Source organism: Geotrypetes seraphini, chromosome 13 (genome assembly GCF_902459505.1).
Source record: "Geotrypetes seraphini chromosome 13, aGeoSer1.1, whole genome shotgun sequence".
NCBI lineage: Eukaryota > Metazoa > Chordata > Amphibia > Gymnophiona > Dermophiidae > Geotrypetes > Geotrypetes seraphini.
The window spans coordinates 9119736-9133387 of NC_047096.1; the positions used below are offsets into that span (position 1 = coordinate 9119736).

Sequence of the window (13652 nt, forward strand, 5' to 3'; positions counted from 1 at the left end):
CTTGCCTTCCCCCCCGTACCTTTTTCACTTCCCTGGCACAAGGTTGCCATCCATGTCGGCATCGGCGTTCTCTCTGACGTCACTTCCAGGACCCGTGCCTAGAAAGTGACGTCAAAAGGGCGAGCCGACGCCGACGCGGGCACGCTGCTCAAGCCGGATAATTTTAAAAAGGTACGGGGAAAGAGCAGGGGGGTTGCGCGTTTGGCCGGGACGAGGGCGAAGGAGGGGCACCACCTCGCTGGGCACCATTCACCCTTACTGCGCCGCTGCCGGCGAGGAGGAAAGGCGCCGGCTGACTGCATACAGGACGTGCCTCTCGCGGCGAGAGACACGTCCTGCGGTCAGCCAGCCGACGCCTGCACCTCTGCTCCTTCTCCTCACCTCTCCTTCTGAAGCACCCCTCCCCCTCCCCACTGGCTCAGGGCCGCACGTGATGTCGTCGCATCAACATCCATGCATTCCCAGCCACAGCCGCAGTTTAAAAAGTTTGCGACACACTGCTCTAGATGTTGCAGATATGATTTTTATAATCAGTGCAAGCGAACCATTAATCAGAATAGCTATCAACAGAAAAGAGAGCACGGAGTGACGAAATGAAAAAAAAAGTTAAAGAAAGGCAACAGGGCAACTTATGCTTTATTTGATTTTCTTAAATACAGAGAAACTTCAAAACATTCATATTACAAATACAATCATTGCGTTAGTACAAAAACTGTAAAATCACTTGGGAAGTGTAGGAACTAAGGGAAAAAATCTTACAAAACACACGAGCTCTTGTAGAGGGTGTGGGAACGGAAACAAAACCACAAGCGATCGTCCAGTGGACAATGGGAATTACTGGGCTTCAAAAGTGCTGAATTCCAGCAGTTGCACCAGAACCAGAAGATTTTATACTGCCCTTATGCTGAATGGTTTCTAGTCGGTTAAAAGAAATCCTGAAAAGTTGCATGTGGCGGCATGGGGACCAGTACTGGTCAAATCAGAGTCAGCCAGGCTATCTTCTGCCAACACGTGTAAGCCTGTGGTTCTCTCTGGACTTAGCCCAACTCAAACCCCAACATTGGCGCCAACTGATGTGGAAGGTCAACCAGTGCCATTAGCAAAAGTCCGTGTGACCTTTACAAAAATGTATTTTTTAAAACTTGAAGAGAATATGTCAATACACATATTGTGAGCTATGGCCGGGTCCAGACTCTCCATCCCATACTTCTAGAAAGCAATGCGTTGAACTAACGGGCACTGTTCATATCCTGGAATCTGACCTTGGATTAGGATTTCATAACCTGACCCAGATTTGTTTTGACAGCAGTGCCACGCTCTTTGTGGGGAGTATCTGCTAGATCCTTTCACAGTCAGCACCATTGTCAACCCTTCAACCCTTGTCTCGATTCCTAGGAGAGTTTTTTACATCATGTAGAACTACAAACACATTCTACATCATTCATGGTAAGGGAACAAGTCACCAACAGTTGCTGGGGCTCTCTTGGCAGTTATTTCCAGTCCAGTCATTATTCTGAAATATGGAACATAGCCAATTTGCTTTGAAGCAGTTTTTTCTTGGACATGGCAGCTCAGATGAGTTCTGTTGAGGAACTTCAAGGTTGCTGTAAAGTATAACTATTCCATTGGGATTTTTGCTGCTAACCTCAACGGGCCATATTTAGTAAATGGGGCCCACAGTTAAGCACCGTTATGATCTGTGCTAAATAGTATTCTGTAAAGGGTGCTCTGCCAGAGGTCCTAATTCTATAAGTCACCTACAGTTAGGCGCCTAGATTAGGGCGTCTAACTTAAATTTTTTAATTGACTTAATTGGCGCCATAATTGAAAGCACTATTAAAAAACAATTAAAAATAATTTTAAACATTAATTAGCCGGTTTGGCAGGCACCTACAACTTTGATGTAGGCGTCTACACCAAGGCGCCTACCAACATCTACCAGCAAGTAGGCATGGTTAGGGGCTGATTTGGGGCAGAGTTTGGACATGGATTGAGTTAGGCACCGGGATTTTAGGCCAAGAAAACCCTGGCTTAATATATTGGTGTTTAAGTTCTTCACACCTAACGGCACCTGAATTGATCTAGGCACCGTCAGGCACGATTCCACAAATGGCGCTTAACTTTGATTGACATGTTTTCCCAGGAGCCTACCCAGTTGGGTACAGTTTATAGAACCTGGAATAGTAGCTCGGTGTGCTTCTTGTACCCATGTTTGGTTGCAGACACTTATGCCCGCCAATGTGGTGAAATAAATCATCAGGCCCTACAGCCTACTTAGAATAATATCTGCTACTGATGTACTCCCTGATCTACCTTTTGCATCAAGTGGGCATCTGTAAAGTGGCAGTAAAAAAATATTACAGCTAACTGGTCAAGAAGTACAATGTTTAGTGAGATTTATCGTCATTCTAAGCATTCCATGTTGATGTAGGCGACAGATGATAGTTCTAAAGCCTCTGAATACTGCGAAAATGTGCCAAATGTCCTTAAAGTGCCAGCTTTATTTGTGTTTTTACCACCGTCACGACTAAGACTGGTAGCATGCTATGGCGAGTGCCCACCTCTTCCCCTCAAAGGCGAAGGAGGGGAGCAGGAAGTGAACAGGAGCATTCAAGAAGGAAACAACATAGACAAAGAGACTAGAATTATCAGATTGAATGAAGGCAAAACCGGTAACTCGGGAGCAGCAACTAAGCGCAAAGACTCAGGACCCTGTCAAGACATTTTTCAAATTTTCTTATGTTGCAACATATAATTATTCAAACTTTTGTGACTCATTTGTGATCAAGATGAAAAGAAGACGAAGGCCCTGGTTTCCACCCTGTGCTCTGGTCAAAACTCAAGAGCATGCGTGATATTTGTTAAGACTTAAGCGCATCACTCAAGGAGCAGAGAATTACCTCACCAACTCAGGAATCTCTTTAAGCCACCGTTCACTTCTGGGATCCACTATTAGCTGCTAGGCAGACTGGTTGGGGTAATGTGGTCTATTACTACCGTCATCTATAATGTCAATTAAACTCAATTCAAAGTTATTTCTTGTGCTCCCAATAAGTCTCCAAAGTGCTCAACAAGAAGAAAGTGGAAATAATCTTAATATAAAAGTAACCTACCTCTTCTTCACACAAAATTTGGTGTCTTCTTATCTATTATCCATTAAAAAATACTTACCATTGCTGCTTAAATATCCTACCCAAAATAAACACAGTCTGCAGCTTGAACGATAGGAAACACACAAGTTTGAGCAATACTATGTCTTGTAACTTATCAACCAAAAACTGAGATATTCTACACGCTCTCAGAATTCATTTACAGCTTTGCCAGGTTAATGATACCAATAGACGTTTGGAAAGTCGGTGTAATGTCCATCTCCACACACAGTAGCGCTCTTTATTCATAGTTGCAATTTTGTCGTTTCTCGTTCCTCCTAATGACGACTCAGCGGAGCAGATTCATCGGTGAAGGGAAGACTAACATCATGAAAGGACCCGGAGAAGATTAGGGCAAGACCAACCAGGAGGTCAAGGTTTTCTCTCCGTCAATTCCCTTACGCCTTCCACACAGAACATCCGAGACTAAGGCAGCTCAGCTGCTGGCTTTGCGGGGGGTGGCTCCTTAAACTGTGTGAGAGGAAGAAAAGAAGTTTAGTCTTGCCCGTTTGCAGGTGACGCGCAGATCATGGCGTCGGAGGTGGTTTAGGAGATGGGCAGGAACCTTGGCTGTCGAAGCTTGCTGCTCTCCCCTGCCACTAGGATTGAAAAAGAAAAGACAAAAAGATTACGTCAGTGACTGTCCTGATTATCGCTGCTAATATTTCTTAATATAATATGGATTCTCCTATAATATGTCCCACAAAGATGATGACACAAAAGAATCGCTTGCTTCATACAGGCAGCGGATGAACCTTGGCCCCACTTGATCTCTGATCTGTTTCTTTCCCTTGCCATGAAAGAATCTTGATTATATTATTACTGAAACACAGTTTACTTGATTTGACAATGTACTTGCCGGAAACAGGAAGCAACCTCGGAAGAGGGCAGGACCCCAGAGAAGGGAATGATGCTGGTGAAGAAGAGGCGGGTTTACAGTATTTGCGGGGTTTTGAAATTCGTGGGGGCTACAGGAATGTAACCCCTGTGAATTTCAGGGGAATACTGTATTATTATTATATTTTAATTTGTATGGTACCCAATTTTATTTCATTGTACCTCGCTTAGTAAGTAAAATAAGCGATTGAATCAAATATTAATAAAAACTTGAAACTACAATCTGTGACCCCCCTCCCTCTGGTATAACCTTCCTCCAGGTTTCCGTACAGACTTGTCATTTTTGAAATTTAAATTGCTTCTGAAGGCTTATTTTTTTCATCACAAAAACCCCACTGTCACTCAACTAGAAAAACAACAGAAATGGAGCCTAGTGTTTTTAGTGCCGGCTACCGCCGTAACAGCTGGGACGCTTGTAGAATTCCTATGAGCGCCTGAGCTGTTACCGTGGCGGCCGGTGCTAAAAACGCTAGAGTGACTTTGTAAAGGAGGGGGCGAATCAGTTCATCACTAATAATAAAACCCTAAGTGTGCATGTGCACTCCTACCTGCGTGATCCATGTTCTGTAGCTCCGTGGCTTCGCATGCGCAGTAGAAAGAGTCAGCGGTGGTTTCTTCTGCGCATGCGGAGGCACTTTAAGCAGGGACGCACGGAGGCAACTCCCCCCTCCCACCCTCACTCCGTCTAACACAGCACAGTCCCTTGCTGAAGTTAATTTTAAATTCAAAGCTGTTGCCGCGGCTCCTCTCACGAGCTGCACTTGCGTTGGAAGCCTCTCTGACACTACTGGGCTTGATGAACCATTGGTCTAACCCAGTAAGGCTTATGTTCTTATGTGAGCCAAGTATAGGACAATTAAGCCATTGTAACATCATTGATGAGGCACTGTGGAATGAGGCATTATGACATCACAATCTCAGCTCTGGAATGTTGCTCTCATTGGGGTTCCGGAATCTTGCTATTCTTTGAGATGATGGAATATTGTTACTCTTTGGGTTTTGGCCAGGTACTAGCGACCTGGATTGGCCACCGTGAGAACGGGCTACTGGGCTTGATGGACCCTTGGTCTGACCCAGTAAGGTTCTTCTTATGTTCTTACGTGAGCCAAGTATAGGACAATTAAGCCATTGTAACATCACCGATGAGGTTGGCTCTGAGGCACTGTGGAATGAGGCATTATGACAATCTCAGCTCCGGAATGTTGCTCTCTTTGGGGTTCCAGAATCTTGCTCTTCTTTGAGATGCTGGAATGTTGCTACTCTTTGGATTTTGGCCAGATACTAGTGACTTAGATTGGCCACCATGTGAATGGGCTACTGGGCCTGATGAACCTTTGATCTGACCCAGTAAGGCTCTTCTTATGTTCTTACATGAGCCAAGTATAGGACAATTAAGCCATTGTAACATCACCGATGAGGTTGGCTCTGAGGCACTGTGGAATGAGGCATTATGACATCACAATATCAGCTCTGGAATGTTGCTCTCATTGGGGTTCCAGAATCTTGCTATTCTTTGAGATGATGGAATATTGTTACTCTTTGGGTTTTGGCCAGGTACTAGGGACCTGGATTGGCCACTGTGAGAATGGGCTTTTGGGCTTGATGGACCATTGGTCTGACCCAGTAAGGCTCTTCTTATGTTCTTAAGACTAATTTGATTCCAACTTGAAAATTTAATGCAACATTAACAACAAGAAACTATTGTACATTAATAGGTCCAGACTCATTCAATATACCATAATTATGTGTAACAGAAATCTGTCTGTAGATCCAGTCTTCATTTACGTATTCATCTCGTACTGTTTACACTAATTATCTTTGAATTGACACAGTCCTTACTTGCATCTCATAAATAGATGTTCTCTAAACCAAACAGAGAGTTTTGCAATTACACTAAATCAAATCAGTGCCTTATGGGGGAGGAACACCTGCCTGCCAGAGTCAATGAAGTTAAAACATTTCTACTTAAATTAAAGATGAATCACATTTGAATGTTTTGGCATGTTTGTGCGTTTCCTCTATGGTTCAGTACAGTGAATTTAAATAAATCAGAGGCTGGTATTCAAAGGGTTTAAGGCAATGAGTTCCTTAGAAAAGGACCTACTGCGGAAAAGCTCTTAACTGTCGCTGCTGACGGCACAACTAAAAGTTCTTGCATGATGGACTATAAAGATCTTAAAGGCACGTAAAAATCCAGTAAAGAGGTCAACTCATTTTTCATCAACTTGCATACAATCCTGAGCAATAAGCACAAACATTTGAACTGCAATCTATAAATAGCTGTCAACCAACGCATGTCCAACAATTCTGGGGCATTTGGTACTACTGATGTGGTTTGCAAAGGATAACGCCAATGCAAGTACTTCACGTTGCAGTAGTCTAAGTAAGGCAACACAAGAGTATCCCAATTCTAGAATTGCATATAATCTTCAAACTAAATCACAACTGAAGAATGAAATACAAACAACCTTAGTAATTTCTAGTTACTTAGGTAAACGAGAGTCAAGAAAAACCCCATTAGTACATTATGCCCTACAATATGGATTGTACTTGGTGAGGAATAACCAGTGCTCCTAAGTATCACCAGCACTTCAGTCTTGCAACAATTGGTCGTTAATCCAATATAAGCAAATCAGAACATTTGTCCCCTCTTTCTATAACAGTTTGCTTAACGTTTATGTTTCATTAAAACTTGTTATACCGCTTGTTCATACGACTGATCCAAGCGGTTTACAAATATCTAATTAATATAAAACAACTCCATCTTAAAATAGGAAAGACCTAAACTACATAAAAACTAAACATACAGAGCAACATTCACATATAACACGTATAATTAATACCGTAATACATCATATACTAATGTCAAATCACAGGCGAACTAACAGGCGAAAGTCCATTAGAAAATATGACTAAGCTCAGATTCAATTGAATCTCGCCCAACAGCTTCAGGGAAGAAAAAAAAGACTTCAACATAATTTTAAAAGGTGCCAATTGTGCTCATAAGTGATAGAATATTATTATTTATGGCCGAGACTGTTACAGTTATGCAACAGGTTGCAGCCGGGCACTAAGGAAATTGAATAAAAGCTGCCAAAATTGGGCATTCTCAGCTAGACCTACTATGTCGGCATCCATATGCCAGTCCACATTTTTCATTATGCATAAAGCTTCCTGGACCCCTGCTAAAATGGCTAAAGTGTTTCATGCGACTTCAGAGCCATGCCAACAGCAACCTGGGACTCGAATACACCTTTTATATGAATGCCCTAACTTACAAGTTTACTGGTCAGACATTTGGTCCAAAATCTGCTCAATTTTTTTTTTTTTTAATTTTATTTTATTTATACAATTTTGAAATTTTTATCTGCTTAATTTTAAACATGAATATTAATGGGTTGCCCATGTCATATAAATCAATCTTTTTGTGTTCCTCTAATCCAGATATATCAATATCACTGTTATATTAAAAAATATTTGATTTCCTGATTGTCTTAGCTATCCACCATATTGTTTCCAATTGGAAAGACAATTCTAGGCTTAATTTTTACGAATTTTTACGAATTTTTGTGTCATCAGAAAGTATGAGGAAATAATAACATTCAAACAAAATAACATAGCCAGATTCAAAAGGACCCCTCTTGATGGATATGTAAGGACTCATGTAAACCCTAATTAATTTTACTTTGTATATTAACTATACTATGTTTTGCATATTATTATGTATATTTTGGTATCTGCAGCTTATTGTTTTGTTTTATTCTTATACTTTTGTATTTGTAAAATTTCAATTAAAAAAAAAAACTGCCGAAACTTAGGCCAAGCTCCATCCTAGACACAGAATAGGACTTAGAGAAGATCCCGCAACTATCTTTGGGTGCAGACTTATGCCTGCTAAAATCTGGTGTAAATGCCAATGCCCAAGTTAGGCGTGGTTCGGCAGCATACCATGTGCGGAATGCCCCCAACATGCCCATGACTATGCCCCCTTTTGAGATACATGCCATGGGAGTTAGGCGCCATACCTTATCGAACAGTGCGCACATTTTAACGAGTGCCAATTAACATCAATTAAGTGTAGCTAGCACTCCATTATTAAGGGTTCAGAGCAATTTATCCAATGCATTTGTGAGTGCATCTCGGAAGCGCAACCCAACTTGGATGTGCAAATTTGGGTGCCATATATAGAATCCGGGAGTTAGTGCATAAACCGTAAGAGGAGAGGTTCAGGGGGAGGCGAATTGGTGGTGTCACTGAATATCATGGTTAGCACTGAGCACAAAGTCAGCCATCTTGGAGGGGGTGGAGTCAACACTTCATCACTTAAGTGCTGATATTCATCACTTAAGCGCTCAGGCTTAGCACATAAATAGGAGGGCATATACTCTGTCCTATTTTTATGTGGTAACCCATGAGCACTTAAGTGACAAATATCGACCTTAGTGACTATGTCTTAACCGGCTTAAAAATCAGAGCTGTGGAGTTGGAGTCAAGGAGTCGGAGTCGGAGGAAATTTCGGGTACCTGGAGTCGGAGTTGCCAAACAATGCACCGACTCCGACTAAATTTAGATTGGAATTAAAAAAAAGCAAGTTTAAATGTTCCAATTCACAAAAAGTTATAATTAATGACTTCTCTACTGTAAGAATAAAGACCAATGCATGCAGTGCCTCACGTAACCGCAAAACGAACACGTGCTTCACTATATGGCACGCAACGCACAATTCGGAGCACCAATACTTATAAATGTATTCTCCCTTGTTGTTGTTTACAACTTATTTCCAACGTTAAACAAGGTTTTCAATACCTCGTTGGTAGAAATCACCTGGTGTAGACTCGAAAAATTCATCCAACCAAGCTCTCCCACCAAACGCACAACATCTTCTTACGCGGATGAAGATCTTGTTTCACGCGGAGTCGGAGTCAGAAGTACAAAAAACTGAGGAGTCGGAGTCATGGAGTCGGAGTCGGAGTCAGAAGTACAAAAAACTGAGGAGTCGGAACATTTATCTACCGACTCCACAGCCCTGTTAAAAATAACTGGATATTTAAAGCTGAAGCCCATACAGGTCCTAGCTTTGAATATCTACAAATAACGCTACTGGCGGTGAATATTGGCCCCTTAGCATCTAAATGCTATAGTGCGCAGCTACAAAGGAGGAATGCAATGGACTGTTCTGGAGCAGGTCTGGCAGTTGTGGGCGTAAGCTGTAGAATACTATCTCTTAATGTGCACAACTGCCAACTGCACCATAAGGACCTGATTCTGGAAATGGTGCCTACCGCATATCAATCACCGGTAGGTGCCGTGACCAGAATCACGTCTATTTTCGTCTACAGATGCCTTTTGCATTTTGCAGGCCTACGTTTAAGGCATCTGACTCACACCTATGAGAAGCTCTTGGGCATGCCTACAGATGCCCAAGGCCACTTCCAACATAAACCACACCCACGTCAGCCTTAGGAGTCTGTAGGCATGCCTAGACGTCTCCGTATGCATGCGAACAATGCCTACATTGTAGGCACCCTTTGTTCCATCGATTTGTTAAAAAAAAGTGTGTTTCCCGATTGGCCCATTAGATGGTGATAGGACACCTACCACTGCCTACAATCGGGACGCCATTTTTAGAATCAGGATGTAAAACGCTTACATCACACGTTATGCACACTCATGTCAACTTATTCTGTATTCCATCATGGCGATTTGTTGCACGGATGCCGGCGCGTGCTAACTGCCCTTTTGCATTTTCTAAGGACTGACCTCTTTAAAGGACCTTTTCACCTCCGTTAGCGAATGCCAGTGAGCAATAGGCTTCCGGGGGTATGCCAACATCTCATTCCAGTGATCTCTTCCCAGGCCCTCGGCATTGTTCCCCACTCTACAGACGCCAATGATTTCATTGTGTCCAACGCTTGAGAGAAAGAGGCAGAGAGGAAAACAGATCAGACACTGCACTTGCCTTCAACAAACATTACCGTTTTGGCAACAACAGGCTGAATTTCTCCACCCCGCTGAAACCTACTTTAATATTATTACTATTATTTTTAATTAGTGTGGTTATGCTTGCTCAGAATTCATGATATTGGTCTGTTTCCCAGATTCCCTGGGCTTTTTATTCTAATGCATAATCCATTTTTTAAGCTGTTCTCTTAGGCTTCCGCAGCTGGCGTCATGATTGTTCCAGTTGTCCTGCTCTCACCGCATCTGGGCACAATCTATTTTTTTAAGCTGTTTACACATTTTTTAAGAAATAAAATAGATTATGCATCAGACAGTAACCACATCCCATAACATATTTATATACATTGCATATATAAAGCTCTGTCAGCTGCCTGTATTTTTTTTTTTTTGCCATAGGGAAACGCTCTAGCGGATTATTAATACACTGAATTGATTGCTGCAGGCGTATTGTGAGATTCATAGCAAAACACTTCCCTCTAACAGGTTTTCCAATGAACACATCCTCAGAGAGCTCCATCATCAAACCTAAAGTGCTTTTAAAAAAAAAACCACAAGAGAACCTTTCTGAAGACAGACAAAGAATGGAAGGGAAAAACATCTTTAGAAATGCCGATCCATTAATTACTCAATGCGAGGGCTGCAAGGTGTCTTGTCAGGGACTAAAGGGATGACAAAATTCAGGGGAGACAGTCTATACTTCCTCACACCTGGCCGCTGTCCGACTGAAGCAGATCATATTTCTGCTGGCAATAAAATGCACACCTGGTATGTAATGCTAAACTGGTGGGTTAAACGGGTCTCTCCCAGTGGTTCGCGTACGTATGCTACGTTTTAACTCTGGTTAAACATAACCATCTGAACGTGTTGTATTTGCCAGGTGACGATGATATTGGGATTGCGCCAAGGGAAATATAAGAAGAGGCCTGAATGGGCTTACCCTGGAGGAAAGAAGAGATAGAGGAGATACGATACAGACGTTTAAATACTTGAAGGGAATTCATCTACAAACAAATCTATTTCAGAGAGGGAGAAGCGGTTAAACGAGAGGACATAGTATGAGGTTGCGGGGTGGTAGATGTAGGAGTAATATCAGGAAACCTGAGGGAAGGGTACAGTTTAGGGGGTGAAGAACTTATGTGCATGACGGAAGAGCGGGGCTTGGTTGTGATTGTATGTGATGATCTTAGTATGTGATTGTATGTGATGATAATTAGTAAAAAATAAAATAAAAAAGAAAGAAAGAATTAAAAAAAAAAAAAAAAAAGAAGATTTAAATAAATTATAGGTACAGTTATGGAGTAAATAACCGGATCGATGATAGCTCACTGTGTAAAGTCATCAGACTCAAACATAAATTTGGGACTTTTGATAGTGAGCACTTGAGATCTCCGGTTCGTCTCGAGTACCTGTACAACGATAGTTATGAGCTTGTATGATTGCCTATTTTAAGGATATTAATGATCTTAAGGGGGCCAAACAGGTTGAAAAGTTGACAGCGAAAGCTAGAAGGATGCTAGGTTGTATAGGGAGAGGTATGGCCAGTAGGAAAAAGGAGGTATTGATGCCTCTGTATAAGACTCTGGTGAGACCTTATTTAGAATATAGTGTGCGATTCTGGAGGCCGTACCTTCAAAAAGATATAAAAAAGATGGAGTCGGTCCAGAGGAAAGCTACTAAAATGGTATGCGGTCTTCATCATAAGGCATATGGGGACATACTTAAAGATCTCAATCTGTATACTTCGGAGGAAAGGTGGGAGAGGGAGATATGATAGAGACGTTTAAATACCTACGTAATGTGAATGCGCATGAGTCGAGTCTCTTTCATTTGAAAGGAAACTCTGCAATGAGAGGGCCTAGGATGAAGTTAAGAGGTGACAGGCTTCGGAGTAATCTAAGGAAATACTTTTTTTTATAGAAAGGGTGGTAGAGACCGTCTGATTTCAAGAAAGCCTGGGATAGGCACGTGGGATCTCTCAGAGACAGGAAGAGATAATGGCTACTGCGGATGGGCAGAATGGATGGGCCATGTGGCCTTATCTGCCATCATGTTTCTATAAGGGTGGTAGATGTGTCAAACACTCTCCCAGAAGAGGTGCTGGAGACAGAAACTGTTTCTGAATTCAAGGGTCCCACGACAACAAGAGGGCATCCGTGAAAAATCAGGGGCGGGAAACTAAGAGGTGACACCAGGAAATTCTTCTTCACTGAAAGAGTGGTTGATCGCTGGAACAGTCTTCCACTACAGGTGATTGAGGCCAGCAGTGTGCCTGATTTTAAGGCCAAATGGGATCGGCACATGGGATCTATTCTCATGGCAAAGGTAGGGGAGGGACTTTAGGGTGGGCAGACTAGATGGGCCGTGGCCCTTATCTGCCGTCTATTTCTATGTTTCTAATTCCTCCAATAAGAGCCAACCTCATCAGTGATGTCACAGTGGCTTGATTGTCCTGTTCTCCCCTAGTCCCTCCAACCCAGCAAACAGATTCCCGTTAACTCAGTGGTCTCAAACTCGCGTCCCAGGGGCCACATGCGGCCCACCAGGTCCTATTTTGAGGCCCTCGGTATGTTTATCATAATCACAAAAGTAAAATAAAACCGTTTCTTGATCAAATGTCTCTTTATTATTCTTAAGACTTAGCCAAAAGGAAAGATTTATCAACTATAAAGAGTTTTACCTCATGCAAAATTGTCATTTCTTTAATAAGACATTAACTATTTTTTTCTGCGGTCCTCCAAATCCAAAATGTGGCCCTGCAAAGGGTTTGAGTTGGAGACCACTGCCTTAACTGTATCCATGACATCCTGTTTGTTTTTGGGAAGCAGAGCTGAGATTGTGACATCATAATGCCTCATTCCACCAATAAGAGCCAGCCTCATCAGTGATGTCACAATAGCTTGATTGTCCTGTTCTCCCCTCGTCCCTCCAATCCAGCCAGCAGATTAACCGTTCCCCTTAACTCAGTGGTCTCAAACTTGTGGCCCGGGGGCCACATCGGCTTGCCAGGTACTATTTTGTGGTCCCCAGTGTGTTTATCAAATAAAACAGTTTCTTGATCAAATGTCTCTTTAGCTATAAATGACAATATTATTCTTAAGACTTAGCCAAAAGGAAAGAGTTTTACCTCCTGCAAAATTGTCATTTCTTTAATAAGACATTCACTCTTTTTTTCTGAGGCCAAACCCAAAATGTGGCCCTGCCAAGGGTTTGGGTTGGAGACCACAGACCCTCCTCACTGAAGAAAGGCAAATGATAGCAACAGCAGGATGGCAGAACGCACAAGCTTTTAGGAGAAAGGGCGGGAGGGCTGGAAGTGAGAACAATATAACATTGCAAGCTCTTTTTGCATCCCAAAATAGCTGTTTCCCAAAAACTTCCTAATGCATTGCTCTGAAAATATGATTTGCTATAGGTTGACATTATCTTTCCTTTAAACTTATATTTGATGCATTTCATCCCAGCGTCTTTTGCAACCCAGGAACATGCTGAGAAAAAGCTTTGCAGAATAGCTTTTCTTCCTCCCCTTTGCATCGCTATTAGAGAATGACACGGGGACAAATTTTCCCTGTCCCTGCAGGAACTCAATTTCCCCATCCCGTTCCCGTGAGTTTTGTTTCTGTCCCTGCCCCATTCCTGTAAGCTCAG

The 13652-nt window shown here is 42.4% G+C and overlaps 1 protein-coding gene across 10 annotated transcripts in view; it reads right to left on the bottom strand.

Moving 5' to 3' along the window:
- Positions 1 to 618: 618 nt before the first annotated feature.
- The window catches only part of SYT6 (synaptotagmin 6), a 262997-nt gene continuing 249963 nt past the window's right edge, over positions 619 to 13652 (bottom strand). For all 10 annotated transcript variants that reach the window (XM_033918904.1, XM_033918907.1, XM_033918903.1 and 7 more), the window contains 2 exons: positions 9807 to 9957; positions 619 to 3748 (listed from right to left, as the gene is read on the bottom strand). In XM_033918904.1, coding sequence (XP_033774795.1) covers positions 3677 to 3748; positions 9807 to 9957 — 223 coding nt within the window. In that variant the 3' untranslated portion in view covers positions 619 to 3676. The remainder of the gene's footprint in view (positions 3749 to 9806; positions 9958 to 13652) is intronic.